Source organism: Lissotriton helveticus, chromosome 3_1 (genome assembly GCF_964261635.1).
Source record: "Lissotriton helveticus chromosome 3_1, aLisHel1.1, whole genome shotgun sequence".
NCBI classification, from domain to species: domain Eukaryota; kingdom Metazoa; phylum Chordata; class Amphibia; order Caudata; family Salamandridae; genus Lissotriton; species Lissotriton helveticus.
In genome coordinates, this window is record NC_136061.1 from 801,870,956 (window position 1) to 801,890,387 (window position 19,432).

The 19,432-nt window shown below is 43.1% G+C and overlaps 1 protein-coding gene across 2 annotated transcripts in view; it reads left to right on the forward strand.

Moving 5' to 3' along the window:
• LOC144822969 (uncharacterized) overlaps positions 1-19,432 on the forward strand; it is a 502,582-nt gene that overhangs the window by 137,189 nt on the left and 345,961 nt on the right. For both annotated transcript variants that reach the window (XR_013608719.1, XM_078681056.1), the window contains exon 3: positions 15,835-16,146. Coding sequence is in view for 1 of the 2 variants with exons in the window: in XM_078681056.1 (XP_078537182.1) it covers positions 15,835-16,146 (312 nt within the window). In the remaining variant the exon portion in view is untranslated. The remainder of the gene's footprint in view (positions 1-15,834; positions 16,147-19,432) is intronic.

Consider the following 19,432-nt stretch of genomic DNA (forward strand, 5'->3'; position numbering starts at 1 on the left):
TGTCATTTGAAGTTTAAGTGGGTGTATGAGTGTGTTAGTGGATACGCGAGTGACTATATGGGTGATTGATTGGTTGTCTGAATACCTCTATGGTTGTCTGGGTGTCGTCATGTGTGGGTGAGTAGGTGTGTGACTGCCTGTATGGATGAGTGAGTGGATGAGTCAGTGGCTGTATGGGGTACTGTGTGCATGTGTGAAAAGCTGTATGGGTGAGTGAGTGTCTGTATGGCTGTGTCTGTGATTGAGTGCATGTGTCAGTAGGGGTGAGTAACTGGGTATGTGAAAGGCAGTATAGTTGAGTGATGGGGTATATGAGTGACTGTATGCGTGAGTGAGTGAATGTGAGAGTGGCTATATGGATGAGTGCATGCTTCTGTCAGTGACTGTATAGGTGAGTGAATATGTGTTACTATTTGTATGAGTAAATAGGTGTGTGTGTAACTTTTGGGAGAGTAAGTGGCTGTGTGATTGACTGTCTTGGTGTGTGAGTAGTTCTATCGGTGACTCAGTGTGTGAGTACCTGTATGGGTGTATGAGTATATATGTCAATGGCTGTATTAGTGAGTGATGGGTGTATGAGCAGTATGGGTGAGCGAGTGGATGTGTGTGTAGACCTATGAATCTGTGAGTGGGTGTGTAAGTACTGGTATGGCTCTGTGAATGGGTTTGTGAATGGTTGTGTGGGAGTGGCAGTGGGTGTATAAAATAATTATAGGGTGTTAGTAGGTGCGACAGAGATGCTGTGGATGATGTCCTCACTGATGTCATTTGAGACGTCATCAGTGATGTTACTGACCATGTCATGGGTGATGTAATATGTAAGATCATAAGAAGTGCATTGCGGGGGCATCAGTCATAGTTAACTCAGCTAATTATAATGGCTGGATTTCTCTGGTTTTCTACAAGTGAAATGTCAGCCTAACATTAAAGTCCCTGTAACCTTTGTTTTTTTCAGTGAATTTCTAAGGTGTTTTTAATTCCATTTCCTAACTATAACTCCCCTGTAACCTTTGTTTTTTCCTGTGACTTTCTATGTTTTTTAAAGTAGTAGTCACGTTTGCAGAGTAGTGGAGAAAAGGGGTGGGACTTCAACTAGCTCACAGGAATTCCGCTGTGTAGGACTTACAGGAGGTACCATAAGGGCTTCCTGGCCCTCAAGGTTGCTCTGGAGCCAAGGGACTTCGTCCCCCAACTGGTAGTGTTTGAAGGAGGCATGTTTACAGAGTGGTGGAGAAAGGGGGCGTGCCTCTGATAACTTCTCAGCAATCCTGCTGTGTGGAACTTACTTGATGTAACAGGAGAGGTATCTACTGCTGCAGTCTGATCGATGCATTGCAATGCTTGTGGTCAGAGGCAGCAGTCAGAGGAACTGACCAACGCTTTGGTCGGAAACCCACCATATACCCCTAAGGACAGTGTTTCCGCCGTCAGGATTATGATGTCGGTTTCCAACAGCCTTTCCATGGGGGGGTTTCCAACATGGAAAGGCTGGTTGGAACAGACATTGGGGGCCCTTAGCAGTGCCCCCTCTGCCCTGGCCCTCCACATCTGTGCTTGGGGGGGCACCTATGATGCCCCCCTGAACATCACAGCACCATGTGGCAGGCACTGTGAGGCGCCTGTAACACAGGGCAGGTATGTTCATGAACTCCCAATTCTCAATTGGAGCTTGTGCTGCGGCCGCTTTCTGCCAGCCATAAAACCTCCAACTGAGAAATGGGAGTTTCTGACTGCACCATGTGCAGTCATCCAAATAATGCGGTCGGACCCGCCGACCTGAGGTTGGTCAGTTCCCAATCCGTAACGATGTTGGTCAAAGGTAACTCCAACTGACATCGTAATTAGGGCCAGAGTGTCATACCCTCCTAGAGACCTATATTAAAATCAAATTTAAGACACTAAGGGGCCGATTCAGATGTCGGACGGCCCGCAGTCCATCTGTCATTGTTTGGGAACTGTAACCAAACTAACTCCTGACATCGGTTACAGCTCTGTAAGTAGGATGCGAACGAACCCTGTTCGGTCGCATGCCTATACCTTTCAATGGGAGATGCATTCCGAATGGAATGCATACTCTCATTGAAAGAGAAGAGGTGCCAGTCATTCATGCACCCTGTGGCAGGCACTCAAAGGTGCACCACGTGGCAGGCACCCAAAGATATTACAACATGTATATCGGAGGGTCTAACACACGAAGTGCGCTCAGTGTGTCCTAACAGGGTGCCTTATAACAACTTTAAACTATATGTATCTAAAAAAAGGAGGGTCATCCCCATGATAATCAAGGAGGGATGCCCATCAGTCACCACACGGAACCGCCCTGCATCATTTGGGATTCCACCAAGACCACTACTGGGATAGCCAAACAACTATCACGGTCGGGGGTCCTGATGTAAGAAGGAGCTCCTCCGCCGATCAGTGAAGTCTAACTGAGGCCTTGCTACTCAAGTTCTGAGGATTAGAATATCAAAACTTGGGGACTGATGTTGCAGTGCTCAAAAAGTGTGAAAGTAAGGAAAAATTTGTGAATGTAAAATGGGATAGGGGGGTACTTATAACTTTATTCAGGTGTTACCCAACCTTCCAATGTTAAAAGGTAGTTGTTAGTGACAGTCAAAAATATACAGACAGTCTGGATGTTCTATGTGGTCGACATGTTTCAGCAAACTAAAGACGTATTTGTCGTTGCTTTCTTCAGGATCATTGTTACTAATAGCTACTGCAAATTAAGTGATAGCGAATGCAAATACGTGCTCAAAATCAAAATAAGATACAGAGGTCACCTGATGTCACTAGGTGTTCTGCTCCCTCTTTACAAGTTTTTCTGAAAAAGAGGAAAGAGAAAAGTTTGAAGGTTGCAGCCAAGGCTTCTCTGCTAGCAAACCGGCGTAACATTAAGATCATATTTATGAATAATATTGAGTATCAATACAGTATAGTAAATGCCTCTAATCATGAAGTGCATACATATTATCATTGGGCCTGATCTGTTGACTGCCAATGAAGTATCTTAACCCATCTTACCATTTTTGTAAGAGGTATAGACCTCACCCCACCTGGCCACGGCTCAGGAAAGAGGAGAAGCACCGCTCTGAGATAGAAAGAGATATAAATATGCAGGCATTATTATACTCAAACTACCGTTTTACTCCACACAATCTAGGCAGCGCATGTCAAACTAAAAACTCACTCACTCCCAAAACGTCTACATAAAATGAAACATACACGCAGATGACTACAAACGTGTCTTATCAGAGTAAATAATGAAGCAAAAGCAGCTCCGTATTGTTACTGTTGCTCCCTCTGTCTCAAAGAAAAAGAAGAAGAAGAGACCCACACAATGTTTGTACACCTATATAACCGGGCATAATGGAGCTCAACCACTTACAATGACACGGGTCTCAGTCAAGTGAAAGCCATTCAAGTCGCGTGTGGCTCGTAAGAAAGATTCGTTATCCGTGTCTCTCAAAACGGCACATATTATCACAGACATAACACGTGTCACACACACAAAAGCAATTCCAACCCGTGAGGTGAGCCGGTAGACGTTCCTTACCTGTCCGTCGGTACTACAGCGTCGGCATCCAAGCTGATCGGAGAGGTACCGGCGGGCGGTCAGGATAACCAATATATTGAGTCGCATGATTGGTTTAAAGTGTTCACATGGTAGACTTTCGTTACTAAAGTGTGAGCCCTCTTCTGATAGGCTGAAGCGAACACACTAATGGCCAATCAGGATGCCATGTTAGTCCGAGGGCATGCTATTGTTTGTAAACATAGCCGTGCACACAAACTATAGATAGCTCCATTGAAAAACATCTCTGAGTACGAAAACACGGACAATCCTTCAATAAAGGTTGGCCGCAACACATGCCTCTCGGCATGTCCACTTGAAGGTGTTAGAGTTCACAATGTTCTAAACAGATGAAGGAGCACCTCGGCAGACGGGTAATCACACCGAGATTACTACATTCATTTTCCATTCAGCTAATAAGCTGAGACATATATACAGAACGCCTGTGCACAACATGGACGATCATTGAGTAAAGGTTTAAATAATTACACTGGATGTAAGTGACTAAAACAGGTTATTAAATACCATACATGGCGATATTGGTATTCACAATGTTAGACATAAAATAGATGAAAAAGTGTATGTATCTGGGGCAGTATGTTTGCGATAATGCCTGTCAATGAAAGCAGACTAAGACAATATTGGTGTTCACGATGTTATGATAGGTACAAAATACCTCCCAAGGGTAATTGATTATGCCAAACTATCCAAATTCATATCCTAGTTCAAAAACTGAGACATATGTGAATAAAGGAAAGAGTGGTTGTACCTAAAAGAGATGTGTGGCGATTCGTCAGTATATGGTAACTGTTTGAAAGTGTTGGTGCTCGTCACCAGCAGTCATCCCTAGATCTTACATATCACATGTATAGTAACGTCTTGAGACAGAAGGGGTTTGTGTAGGGAGCGATGACTAACCACCCATTCCAGGGAAAATGCCCATTTTGAATTGGGTTGCACTAACCCCTGCAGACCATATGGTAACAAAAAAGAAGGCATTAACATCCGAGGGTTGACCAGGGTATGTCATCATTCAAACCCACCCGATTGGTGCCCATCTTAACACCCATTTCTGTTCTCTAAGTAAAAGGTATCTGGATACATCAGTGACATGCACAGGGATGTGAGGCTGTTCTATCACATTCCACTGAAACGCAGTTGAAGGATGACGTGCTTCTAAGAAATGATTAGTGAGTTTAGTTGCTTGCCTCTTACACCTAATGGTGCTCTTGTGTTCTGAGATTCTTATTCTGATCTTGCGAGTTGTCATCCCTATGTATTTTAACCCACAGGGGCAAGTGATAAGATACACAAGATTCTCACTATTACAGTTTGTGAATTTGGACTGAATCCACGGTCTGGAAGTACCAATGTCTAGTTCAGTTGACTTCTTCGTTTGGGGACACGAATTGCACATCCCACAAGGGTGATGACCCACAACAGGAGGGAGGTCCCATAACATAGCTAGAGCCCCAGGTCTGTCCTCACGTGGTCGTGTATGGACCAGTCGATCCCTAAGATTTGGTCCTCTCTTAAAAGAGAAAAGAGGACTTTGGAAAGAGACATTGTCCGAGTTCAAAATGGACCAATGTCTCATTAACACTTTTTTGATGTTGTTAGACAATGTCCCAAAGGTAGTCACAAAGGTGATCCTTTCCACAGGAGGTTTCTGCACAGGAGGTTCCAGAAGGGCCAGACAATTATTGTTCCGTGCGCGTTTGAGAGAGCGTTGAACTAGTCTGGGGGGATATTTCCTTGAGATAAGCTGCTCCTTAAGGGCCAGAGAGTGTGTCTTGAAGGCCTCTTGCATTTGAACAGTTCCTATGAACCCTTAAAAATTGTCCATACGGCAAACTGTCTCGTAGGGACTTGGGGTGATGACTGTCGAAACACAAAAGGGAGTTCTTCGCCAACGGTTTCCTATACAATTCAGACTGCAAACCATCTGCAGTTGCAGTGATTAGTAAATCCAGGAACGCTAATCTGTTTCTTCCAATCTCAATTGTAAAACGGAGGAAGGCATTACGATTGTTCAACCAGGATAGAAATTCATGGCATCTTTCCTCCGTACCCCGCCACACCACTAGGACATCATCGATGTCATCAGTGATGTTACTGACCATGTCATGAGTGATGTAATATGTAAGATCATAAGAAGTGCATTACGGGGGCATCAGTCATAGTTAACTCAGCTAATTATAATGGCTGGATTTCTCTGGTTTTCTACAAGTGAAATGTCAGCCTAACATTAAAGTCCCTGTAACCTTTGTTTTTTTCAGTAAATTTCTAAGGTGTTTTTAATTCCATTTCCTAACTATAACTCCCCTGTAACCTTTGTTTTTTCCTGTGACTTTCTATGTTTTTTAAAGTAGTAGTCACGTTTGCAGAGTAGTGGAGAAAAGGGGTGGGACTTCAACTAGCTCACAGGAATTCCGCTGTGTAGGACTTACAGGAGGTACCATAAGGGCTTCCTGGCCCCCAAGGTTGCTCTGGAGCCAAGGGACTTCGTCCCCCAACTGGTAGTGTTTGAAGGAGGCATGTTTGCAGAGTGGTGGAGAAAGGGGGCGTGCCTCTGACAACTTCTCAGCAATCCTGCTGTGTGGAACTTACTTGATGTAACAGGAGAGGTATCTACTGCTGCAGTCTGATCGATGCATTGCAATGCTTGTGGTCAGAGGCAGCAGTCAGAGGAACTGACCAACGCTTTGGTCGGAAACCCACCATATTCCCCTAAGGACAGTGTTTCCGCCGTCAGGATTATGATGTCGGTTTCCAACAGCCTTTCCATGGGGGAGTTTCCGACATGGAAAGGCTGGTTGGAACAGACATTGGGGGCCCTTAGCTGTGCCCCCTCTGCCCTGGCCCTCCACATCTGTGCTTGGGGGACACCTATGATGCCCCCCTGAACATCACTGCACCATGTGGCAGGCACTGTGAGGCGCCTGTAACATTGGGCAGGTATGTTCATGAACTCCCAATTCTCAATTGGAGCTTGTGCTGCGGCCGCTTTCTGCCAGCCATAAAACCTCCAACTGAGAAATGGGAGTTTCTGACTGCACCATGTGCAGTCATCCAAATAATGCGGTCGGACCCGCCGACCTGAGGTTGGTCAGTTCCCAATCCGTAACGATGTTGATCAACGGTAACTCCAACTGACATCGTAATTAGGGCCAGAGTGTCATACCCTCCTGGAGACCTATATTAAAATCAAATTTAAGACACTAAGAGGCCGATTCAGATGTCGGACGGCCCGCAGTCCATCTGTCATTGTTTGGGAACTGTAACCAAACTCCTGACATCGGTTACAGCTCTGTAAGTAGGATGCGAACGAACCCTGTTCGGTCGCATGCCTATACCTTTCAATGGGAGATGCATTCCGAACGGAATGCATGCTCTCATTGAAAGAGAAGAGGTGCCAGTCATTCATGCACCCTGTGGCAGGCACTCAAAGGTGCACCACGTGGCAGGCACCCAAAGATGCCTGCCACGGGGTGAAGGGATCAACAGAGGGGCACGTTAGGTGCCCCTTAGGCAGCCATTCAGTGGCCGTGCACTCATGGTGGCCCTACTTGGGGCGTAATGGAAGAGGGACGCGGTCGACACAAGGAGAGCAAGTTGTACGGGTCTCCGACGACTTTGATAGCAGTGGTTCATCCCTCACGGACCTGACCGACCTACGGGCGGATTCTTGAACTTCATTTATTTATATTCAAATCCAAGATGTTCCACTTCTCTACTGATTCATGCATTGAAGTTCCATGATTGAGCGTAATACCTCTCCTACCATCCTCTCCTTCGACAAGCGACCAATTGGTCACTGCCCCGGCCTCCCCGTCCTGATGAAGACCCCACCACAAGGAGATAACTAATACCTGTTAATATATAGGGGTCGAAACGTCGACAGCTCTGTGTACTTTTCAGCTCTACTCCATGACTTGAAAAATTTTGTTTCTTATGTGGAGCATGATATCTCTCTAAAAAATTTCATTCATGATGTATATGTCTATGTCTGACGTACAGTGAGGCCGCTTGGCCGTTTTTATATGTCACCACCCTTCACCCCCACCATCCCTCACCTTACCACTTCCTTTCCGTCTCCAGGGGCACTATATTACATTTTGAAATGTTTAACAAATGTCCTTTGATAATTTATTTATGACAACATTGTGATTAAATAACAATTGTTGGTGAATTCAGTGAAATTTCTCTTTGAGTCACTTTTGATACATATTCGTTGCTGTATTGCTGGGACCCCTTCTTCTCAGTACTTTGAATACCCAGGTCCCAGTGACTTCTTCTGGGTGAACCCTTTGTGTATACAGTCTAAATATAAAGGGGCTCACAATTCTAATAGGTAGTAAAATGTAATCCTATGTTAATCTCTTCACTCATGTTTAGCGACTGATAATCAGCATAATTACCATTAACATCACCTCTTAGAATGCATTTTTCATTGAACTTTTTTTATCGATAGTTAGAAATCCCTGAATGCTCATTAAATGAGGTTAGGAATCACAGAAAAATATAATACTGACAGTTTTGCCTCTAAATTCTCTTACAAACTTCTGCAGACAAATGACTGAATGATATAGGCCTGAGAAATACTGAGTTCACTGTCTAAAGTACAATAGCTGGTGAAAGACTGTGGAAGGTTAAAATAATGAAGGGAGCAATGTGGTATCATGAGAGAGGCTTCTTCATTTGCTCTGACTCCTTTATTGTAGGCGTAAAAGAAACTGCTTTCACTAACATAATTTTTTCAATGTAATGACAATTTTTATCTACAAATGCTCAGGGCAAGCATGTGGTCAATGTTTGCCCCAGGTTTGGTCATAGTTCTATGAAGTGGGGTGCCACCTCATTGAGGGCATATCTCCTCAGAAAGTTATTTGGATGAATTGAAAATGGAGCACCATTACATACCCATAACTATTTCAAAGAAGCGGAGGATACAACTGTCCATCACCTATCAATATTACGTTTTTTATTAATAAAACCTGTCATGGTATGTACTATAGTTGAGATATATTCATCTTAGTTCATGCCCCAATTTGCTTGGATTAAACCAAAGACATTGATAACTCTTGGTGAAGAAATGTTTACTTAAATATACTATACTGAAAGTCTTTGTGTGTAGGTGGTTGAACTCTCTCAGCTTTTCCTAATGTTAAGCAAAACTAAGCCATGTTACATCAATTGAACAATGATTTTTTATGTGAGCTTTGGAAGGAAGTAAGGGCCAGTTTTACTTACATTTTGCATCATGATTGCACCTCTTTTGCAGCACATCCATGATACAAAATGTTAGGAGATATTTACAAAGCCACATGGCATTGTAAAACTAATGTAAGGTAATGCAGCAGCTGGTGTTGCATTGCATTACATTTCATACTGGGAGGTGTTCCATGGGTGGAACATGGACGTTCCATAGCATCCACCCAGGAATTTCACGCAAACCCAGATTTACACAGGTTTGCAAAATTGGGATTTTTTTTCTCCTCGTTATTTCCCCTTTCTTTGTGTGGTGCAATCTGTAGCATTTTAGAAAACACAGAGCGCCCACGGGTCTAGAATAAGTAAACCTTAGTACGACATGAACCAACCAAATAAACACAAAGGAAGTGTAAAACGAGGATCCTAAAGGTATAGCTGATGAAATAGGGATACCCCTTAGTGAATAAGGATACCCATCAGTCACTGTCCGATACCACCCTAGTCATCAACTAGGCTTCCTTATACCCCTCATAATATGGAATTTACGGGCCATACACAAGGACTAGATTTATATGTCTAATGGCTCAGAATGTATGAGGGGGTGTGAAATCAGGGTATCAAATGATATGTAACAAATAAATGCAGTGCATAGAAGTGTGTGGAAAAATGAGTGTGATAAAAGTGGGTAAATGACAGATGCTAGAATTTATTCTTATCCCTCAGTTGCCCAAGGTTAAAAACAGTGCAAAGAATGACCGTTTTAACAAATATCTGCCAGTGGAATCTATACCGTCAACATGTTTCAGCAGAACAATTGGACACCATTGTCCTCTGCCTTCGTCAGGACCGAAATGAATATTTGCTACTGCAATAAGTGAAATATGATACAAATGCTAATCATAAACCATTTCACCTGGAATCCTAGTTTTTCTGGTTTCACCTCTTGTTAGTGGATCACTGTTGTTAGATGATGTTGGTTTCATGTCATAGAAAGGAAATGCAAAAAACATACATTGTTGGTGTCATTGAAAATTAACATCCAAATATAGCACAGTCGCCATTAAGCCAGTGTTATTAAAAAAGTAACAACTGACACAATATACTCAAATATGTATCCAGCCCTGCTTACCTAGTTAACAGGAGGGTATGGCCTCACCTCACCTGGCTGCGGCTCAGGGAAATGGAGCACCACTCTATTAAAAACAAAAAGAAGATATGGACATAGCCAATGTCACTAAGCCTCCTTGTAGTGATCAGTATGTGCATATTGGGATGAATCACACCATCCTAGTCAAAGATGGTAGAACTCAAGCTAAAATCAGCATTATTTCAGCTGGCAGAGTAGAGACCAGCTTGATTACTGTTCAAAAAGAATATGCTTAGGAAGTGTGTTAAAACGACCAGAAATATTGTATGGCAAACGTTAACCCAGTGATAGTAAGCAAAGTGCTTAGCATGCCAACAAAACATTCCTCCGTATGGATTGAATGTAAATACCCATTCAATAGGGGTATGCAAGTTACATTAAGCCGAGAAAGTCAGTAAAAGAGAGGACCCGGTTATTTAAAAGATACACTGAGGGAGCCATTGTCTAGTTAGATTTAACCCCTTGCATGCAGGTTCCCGTGTGCTCATGATGAGCAGAGCTCTTCATGAGCCGTGGAACGCTCGGATGCTGGGCTATTTCCCCTGCTGTGCTGAACGTTCCACGAAAACATTCCATGAAAACGGGTGTGGTCATGACGAGCTCAGCTCATGAGCACAGGAGCACTGAGCCTCATGACGAGCTGAGCTCGTCATGAGCATGGGGGCGCTGTGCGGGCCCCCCTCCCCCAGCACAGCAGGGGAATAACCCCAGCAAGCAAGCGGTTAAAAGTGGAGAGCGTATTTATTGCCTCAATAAAGATCGTGCATTTAGCAAGAAGCGCTCTCACTAATGTAGGTTAGACGCGGTAATACACACATTGACCGACACAATGAAAGACACTGCTGACTCACCTCTCCGTCGGTACTCCTGACGGTCTTCTGAGCCGTCTCGGGGAGGTGATCGGCAGTGTAAGGGCGCCATCTTTATTGTCAGAACACGTGAGAAAAAATCACGTGAGAGGAAAAAACGTGTGATCCCGTCATAATACGTTCTGAGCATCATGGGAAATGGAGTCCCTTTCTCCAGTGTTGTTAGTAAATGACTATTCGAACATGAGACATTCATAATTTACGCAAAAAAGGTTGAATCTTATGATCATACGTGTCTCTGTCCTCATTGACAGCGTGAGCGTAGCACTATACTCTGGTTTGTATGTCTGTTCGTGTCTATTAGCCATTTCAACAAAACTTTATTAGATACTGGTAGTGAGCAGTAGCTCACAAAATGTGTTCTAAGGTCACATCAGTATATCGCTTTCGTAAAAATCACACGATCTGGCAACCATACGTGTATAATCAGTGCCATGGGGTTATACAATAGCATCCAGTATTGATTAAATATTGAAAACCATTCGCCATAGTATTTATGAGCTTTGCTAACTCTATCAAGATCATGGTAAAAAATTCTAAAAGAGTCAACGCACTGATTCATCAAATACTGTATAAGATATCGATACTTCTAGAAGAATAAAGTACAATCTTCTTTAGAGTTAGGTCTACAGTATGAGTCGCTGTGTACACTCTGTATCAACTCACCAGTAGAACTACAGAGACGGTAATATCAGTAAATGTAATGACTTGTATGAGATGTTAGAGTGACATCCAGGGAATTTCATCATTTAGACCCAGCAGATATTTACAGATGTCTGCTACATGATCAGGGATGAACAGCTGTTCTAAAACAGTCCACGTAAATTCTGTTGGACCATGTTTAGCTTCTAAGAAATGGCTAGTTAGCCTTGTGGCTTGTTTCTTACAGCGTATAGTGCTTTTATGCTCTGAAATACGCAGTTTGATCTTCCTTGTCGTCATGCCTATGTATCTAAGTTGGCATGGGCAGGTGATCATATAGATTAGTTTCTCACTATTACAATTAGTGAACTTTCTTTGCTGCCATGGACGACTTGTGCCAATATCTATGGTGAGTGATCTGTGAGTCTGTGGGCAAGTTGCGCATGTACAGCTGGTAAGTCCCATAGGGTACCGACAGCCCATGCCATTTTGGTTTTGTGTCAAGTATGTACTCATTGATCTTTCAGATTAGGGGCGCATTTGAACGCAAAAAGAGGAGACTATAAGGCCTCTGATCCTGTGTTCAAGATCGACCAATGTTTTCTGACAATTTGTTGTATTTGATTCGACATCGTACTATAGGTGTTAACAAAGGTCAGTCTCTGGGTATTTTCTTTAGGTGTAGCTGGTTCCAGAAGTGCTTCCCGATTGTTGTTGGCAGCGCGTTTGAGTGATTGACGCACTAATTTCTCCGGATACTTCCTTAATTTAAGCTGTTCTTCCAGGGCATGATAATGTTCTTGAAAAGCTTCTTTAGTGGAACAGTTTCTTTGAATTCTCAAAAACTGTCCATACGGAAGGTTATTCCTTAGTGACCTGGGATGACAGCTGTCATAACATAGCAGGGAATTACGTGCCATGGGTTTTCTATAAAGTTCGGACACAAGGCCCGCAGGGGTGGCTGATATTAACAAATCCAAAAAAGCCAACTGGTGTTTATTGTGCTCCACTGTGAAGCGCAAAAAGTTATTCCTGTTGTTCAGCCAATGTAGAAACAGAAGGAGATCTTCAATGTTCACCAGCCTTATGACAAGAATATTGTCGATATAGCGTTTCCACATACGTATCGAATCACGATTTGGGTTAGTAGGTGTCAGAATGTGTTCCTGCTCAAAGTTGTGAACATAGAGATTTGCTAAACTAGGAGCGAAAAAGCTTCCCATGCTGGTACCTGACGTCTGCAAGTAGATTGTGTCCTCGAAACTGAAGAAATTTTCTTTCATGGCAAGACAAGCGCAAGCCATGATGAAATGGACAGGAGTGATAGAATCAAGATTCCTCTTGGTCAACAAAGTGGCTATAACCTCTAAGGTATCATCCTGAGGGATAGAGGTATATAACGAATGACACCAGGTGATCTGTTATGGTGTCAAACTCGATGTCTGGTAGTAAACGCAGAACGTCTTTGGTATCTTGTAGGAAAGTAGGCATTTCTTCAACCATCGGACGTAGAAAATAGTCTACAAAGGTAGATAAAGGTTCTAAAATAGAACCTATACCTGATATTATAGGACGTCCAGGTGGGGGTCTCTGTGTCTTGTGAACCTTAGGCAGGACATAGAAGTATGGCATAGTCGGATGTGTAGTGCGGAGAAAGCCGGCCTCCTGTGATGTGATCCATCCTTCCGCCACAGCCTCTTCTACCATATGACCAATGATGGTTCTAATTCTTTTGGTAGGATCTTCGGTAAGGGGACAGTAGGATTTGTCTTCCTGTAGTTGTCTGAGACACTCTGTCCGGTAAGTGATGGTATCCAATAGAACAATCGCACTGCCCTTGTCGGCTGGTTTTATGGTCAGTTGTTCATCAGCCATGAGACTCCGAAGAGCACATTGCTCAATTTTAGGAAGGTTTACAAAGGAATGATTTTCCTCTTGGCGCAGTCTGGCAATATCATTCTCCACTGCCTGTTCAAATGCTAAAACCTTTGCAGGCATGCCTAATGTAGGTGGATTGAAGGTAGATGGTTTCCTAAGGCCAGTGTTGGTGTCTATTACATCCATTTCTTCTCTAGTATTTTTAGCAAAGAGGAAATGCAGTCTGATTTTCCGAAAACATTTGGCCATTTCAATGTGGGTTTGGAAGGGATCGCATTCATGCGTAGCTACAAATCCTAGTCCTCTACTGAGTACTGCCTCTCCGCTTTTTGTAAGAATCCTTGAGCTTAAATTGATCACAAGGCTGTCCCGGCACTGGGCCCTGGTTTTTCTTGAGGTTTCTTCTTGCCACTCCTCAGATCCATCGATGGCGGAAGGGGGCTCCAATGGACTTGTGCTTGTTGTCCCCGTCGCCTGCCTCTCGACCTGCCTCGGCCAAAGCCTAATAAAGGCTGCGTATTAAAGTTGGCTGGAAATTGTTGAGGGACAAAGGGTCCTATTTGATGTGGGAAGCCCGGGCCGCCATAACCCCAAGGATTAGGTTGCCACCACTGAGGGAATTGATTTTGATAACTACCTCTCCACCTCTGTTGGTTTCCTCTCCCTCGACCCCTGGTAGATGTGTTGCTTCTACCGGATGAGTCTGAGTTACTTGAAATATCCTCAGAGCTAGAAGTTCCATATGTCGACCCTCCTCTACGTCTATTCCTGTTGAAATCTTGTGGGACGTAAGAGTCGCTTGTATAGGGATAAATCTTCTCAGCAGAGAATCTGGCTAGGTCCTTCTTGAACTTCTCTATTTTAGTGAAAAGAATAGAATCTTTAAATTCTTTGTTATTTTTGTTTGTCTCTTTCTGGCTTTTTTTGAAAAGGGTGCTGTTTATACTAGTCTTTATTTGGGATTCAAGAACTCGAATTTCAACAAGGATTGTGTCAGCCACTCTCTTGGCAGTTTTTATGATAAGAATGAGCCAATCTCTTGTACACCTTCAGGCTATTAATGACCAATCCTTGAGGAATTCCTTATCATCCTGTTAACTAGGTAAGCAGGGCCGGATACATATTTGAGTATATTGTGTCTGTTGTTACTTTTTTATTAACACTGGCTTAATGGCGACTGTGCTATATTTGCTTGTCAATTTTCAGTGACACCAACAATGTATGTTTTTGCATTTCCTTTCTATGACATGAAACCAACATCATCTAAGAACAGTGATCCACTAACAAGAGGTGAAACCAGAAAACCTAGGATTCCAGGTGAAATGGTTTATGATTAGCATTTGTATTATATTTCACTCATTGCAGTAGCAAATATTCATTTAGGTCCTGACGAAGGCAGAGGACAATGGTGTCCAATTGTTCTGCTGAAACATGTTTGACTGTATAGATTCAACTGGCAGATATTTGTTAAAACTGCCATTCTTTGCACTGTTTAACCTTGGGCAACTGAGGGATAACAATAAATTCAAGCCTCTCTCATTTACCCAATATTATCACACTCATTTCTCCACACACGTCTATGCACTGCAATGTTTTTGTTACATATCATCTAATACCCTGATTTCACACCCCCTCATGCATTCTGAGCCATTGGACATATACATCTAGTCCTTGTGTATGGCCCGTAAATTCCACGTTATGAGGGGTGTAAGGAAGCCCAGATGATGACTAGGGCGGTATCGGACAGTGGCTGATGGTATCCTTATTCACTAAGGGATACCCCTATTTCATCAGCTATACCTTTAGGATCCTCGTTTTACACTTCCTTTGTGTTTATTTTGTTGGTTCATGTCATACTAAGGTTTACTTATTCTAGACCCGTGGGCACTTTGTGTTTTCTAAGTTGTTTGTTGGGGGCTGTGTCCATGCGAGGTCTGAAAACATGCCCTAGGACCCTTCTTTACCGGTTTGTGCTTATGCAATCTGTAGCACACATACAAAGAAGAAAATGCCTCAAGAGATTGCTTTTGTGCAAGAGTGCCTGTGTTGATGCTAAACTTCCTGAAATTCATCAGCGCAAGGACAGGATAGGTATGTGCTGTATGATGTTAAATACCGTTCATTCGTGCCCTTTCATGCAGTGCAGCACAGGAAGGTGGCTTGCTGCGGGAAAGTATGTTAAATATGCCTCTAAGTATGTATTGGTATCAGGAACTGTGCTTTGATTGTTGGGGGGTTACATTTTGAAAATCAAGTGATGTAACTATGATACAAATTATGTAGTGAAAATGGAGCTCAATCTGTATAATCACCAGAAATGTACAGATTTGGTGAATGATTGTGCTTTAGTCCTTAGTAACGGATAACTAATGGAGCTTCAGTGAGAATGCTCTCAATTACTGAAAACTAACATAGAAAAACAATAATCATGAAGGTTCTTAATTTAGGTTTGTCAAAACGGCACAAACTATGGTTTCTTCAAACTAATTGTCAGATGTTTATTCATGCAGCTCAACCAATATCAAGCCTGTTACCCAAAGAAATTGAAGTTCAAATTGGAACAGAAAAGTCGGTCTCTTGTCACATGGAAGGATTTTACCCAAAAGCGTTTAAGATAAGTTGGTGGACAAGCAAATATGGTGTGATTTCAGAAGATACCTGCACTGGATCTCCTGAGAAAAACCAAGATGGCACCTATACTGTGACAAGCTATTTAAGACTGCAGCCATCTATTGAAGACAATGAAAACATATACATGTGTATTGTGCAGCATAGGTCATTGTCTGAACCATTAATGCTGAGCAGTACTTTGACAGCTAAAGGTAAGATGCACAAAGGTAGGACTTAAATATGGAGCTTTTAGAGCTCAATTGTGTGACTTACTACAGATGCTGCTGAAAGAAAGGTAGCGCCTGAAAACTCTTTTGTTGGAAGCGGCTCAATATATGGTGTGATTGAGCGATCTCACTGTGTAATAAACTCATAAATAACCCTGGGCTGAGTATGCGTAGTGACACTCCGCTAAGTTCCACGGAATGAAAAAAAAACTAAGTGGAACTCCGCTCCGCCCTGTCAATTAAAAGTTGAAAACAAAAACACTTACCTGCTCTGGTGTCTCCAGGCTACCCTCCTCCTCGCCGTGGTCTCTTCTCCTCGCCCTCGATGGTGACAAAACCCTACATTGTACGTCTTGCGTGAACCCCGCAATCCACGCGAGTTGTACAACATAGGGGTTTGCGACCGACAAGGACGGCAAGGAGGAGAAACCATGGCAAGGAGATGGGCAGCCCGGAGACGCCAGAGCAGGTAACTGTTTTTTTTTTTTAATTATTCAGCGTGGGCAGGGGCTAACTCCGTTCCGAAGTTGAGTCGGAGTTTTGCCTGCACTCCGCGTTCCCAAATGTGCACAGAGTTGGCAAAACTCCGCTGGCGGAGCGGAGTTCGCCACCTGGGCCTGCTCATAAACCCTTCTTGAAACCAGTTAGGCTTGGTTGTAAAAACCTTTGCTCGACGCCACACCTACCCAGGATTGTGCTGTCAGTTGACTACGAAATAAAAATGACACAAATGAAATCTGGCTCCACCCAAACAACAAAATTCACAGGAGGGTTTCTGAGATATAAATCTTTGAGCAAACAATAAATAATGGTTTTCATTCAAATCACAAACAAGCATTGACAACTACTGCGGTTAGTGGTTACTTGGAAAACTTTTGTTAAGTTGAGTAATACTACTCCGGCTCAGTCTGGGTGACCAGCTCAAGTAAGCAGCGAGTCACAGGGGTCAATGAGACTTGGCAGGACAGTTACTCTGCAGTCAAAACAGTCTCCATTCCAGTTTTAAAGATCTGTGGGTCAATCGCCATAGACTTCATTAGAGTGGGTCAGATGCAAGGGATACAGGATGATGAAGATGCTGAGGAAGCTGGCCCCGTGACAGGGATCTTCCTGGGCAAACCCCTCAATTCATGAACACAGTGAAATAACTTTGGCCACAGGGGTTTGATGTTCTTTGTACTCCGGTTGAAGTCCAGCCAGAAACTAGTTGCCACTAGTCTACTGGTCATCCAGTTACAGAAAAACCAGTGGTTCCCTTTAGCTGTTTACCCACAGATGGAGTTGATAGAGCGCGCGAGGCCACCCGACCAATAATTTCGCCGTTTCCGGCTTCGGGCCCATATACTTTCAAATCACCATACACATTGACCAGGTGACTTCACAAGCTCTACCAATTTGTGTGTGTTCCCTACTATTGTTTTCAATGTACCCGACTTACCATCCACTAACATAGGTACCTAATGACCACAATGAATCAGGGAGCTAGCTGTAAAAGGAAAGACAACCAAATACAAACCCAAACCAATAACATTCAAATATTGTTGAAAATGACCACGGACAACTGGAAGTTTTAAAATGTTTATCTAAAGTTCATTGTTTTCGTTCATTAAATACACGAGAATGAGACATTCAATGACTAGGATAATATAAATGATATAACTATAGAGAAATAAAGACAGGGTAATCATTGAAATATTGATATAAAATGCAACGGGAAGATACTATGCAATTCAGTAATATTTAAGCATGGGCAGACTAGGCATGTATAACTATAGGAGGGCCTATAAAGAGTAACACGCTAAACTTAAAGTGAATGGACCTTTAAATAGTCTAGGTAAGGAGGTTCTAGACCATATCAGAAAATGACAAACTGCAATGCAAAATATGATTTCTAACAAGTGAGAAGACATAGGAACAAATTTATGAGAAATTGCAAATGACTTTCAATAGTTGCGGAAAGACATGGAAAAATAACATATGCAGAGGTATCACTTTATTGTAGCAAAAGGTAGAAATATAGAAAGGTGCAAGTTTAAAGAACTTAGAGCGGTATTTACCTAGATTGGTGTGGAAACCAAACCCTGGCCACGGGTCAGTTAAGGACAGGAAACCCTCAAGGAAGGATACCCCTCAAAGGACAGCAGGTGCAGAATGGACACCCAAGACAGGACAGGATACCCTCGGAATAGAAATCAGGACAGGACCCTCAGGACAGGACAGCAAACCCTCAGGACAGGACCGCTCAGGACAGGACCGCACCCGCAGTTTGGAAGCAACGCCTGCGCTCCACCCTCTCTGCAGCTATTGATCAAGACCCCGATTGGGTCAGCGAACTCCCAGCAAAGTGCTTCGCCAGCACTTTAAGGTTCAGTAGAACCTTAGTCTATGGTCAAATTCGGACAGAGTGCTCCGCAGCTCTCTGTATCTTCAGTCACCTATTGGGTCAGTGACAGGTCAGCTAAACCAGACAAGTCGGACAATTTCCCTAGGTGAACCCAGGGTAGATATACTGTTTTGGGGCAGTGCACCACCCCCCAATGTTGCAAAGTGTCAAAATCCCTCAATGTGGATTGGTCCTAAGGTAGGATTTGGGTAACACACCAATCACAATACTACATTTCAAGCCTGTATTTGCATGCTTGGGTACCGCCTATTAAGATTGGGGTTCCCATGAGAAGCTACACGGCAAACAGTAGCATAATATTACAATGTAACATATAAGAAGCCACATTCGCTGTTCTCGCGGGGCATAGGTGACTTTCTCAGGAACATCTTGCACATCACTGCCAACTGGCTGTGTTCCATCAGTCAAGGTCCACTGTGCCTCGGAGTTGCGCAGGCGCAGAAGGGACCTCCAATATGGCTCTCCTTTCTCTCAGACCCCCTTTCCCCGCGGTACATGAAAAGTAAGCGAAAACAAATTAATACATAATAATGTCATCATAAAAATACATCACATGGTTGGTACTTTAAACTTATCATCAAGAAATTTACTTATGCATTCTAAATGTTAGCTACATAAAAAACAATGACACGAGCGAACTGCACGAGCAGTATAAGCTATGTATTACGCATGCGCAGGAATTTCCCTCCAATTCTGCAGACGCGTCAGGACACGTGATTATGGCTGACGCATGCGCAGTAACTAAATACAAGCGGCGGCCATATTAAAGGACACGGATTAAATGCATTAGAAATACACATAGGCAAGCTTCATAAACTTTGCCCAAACAAAAATAAACGTTAGTAAAACATACACTTGTTACCTTGT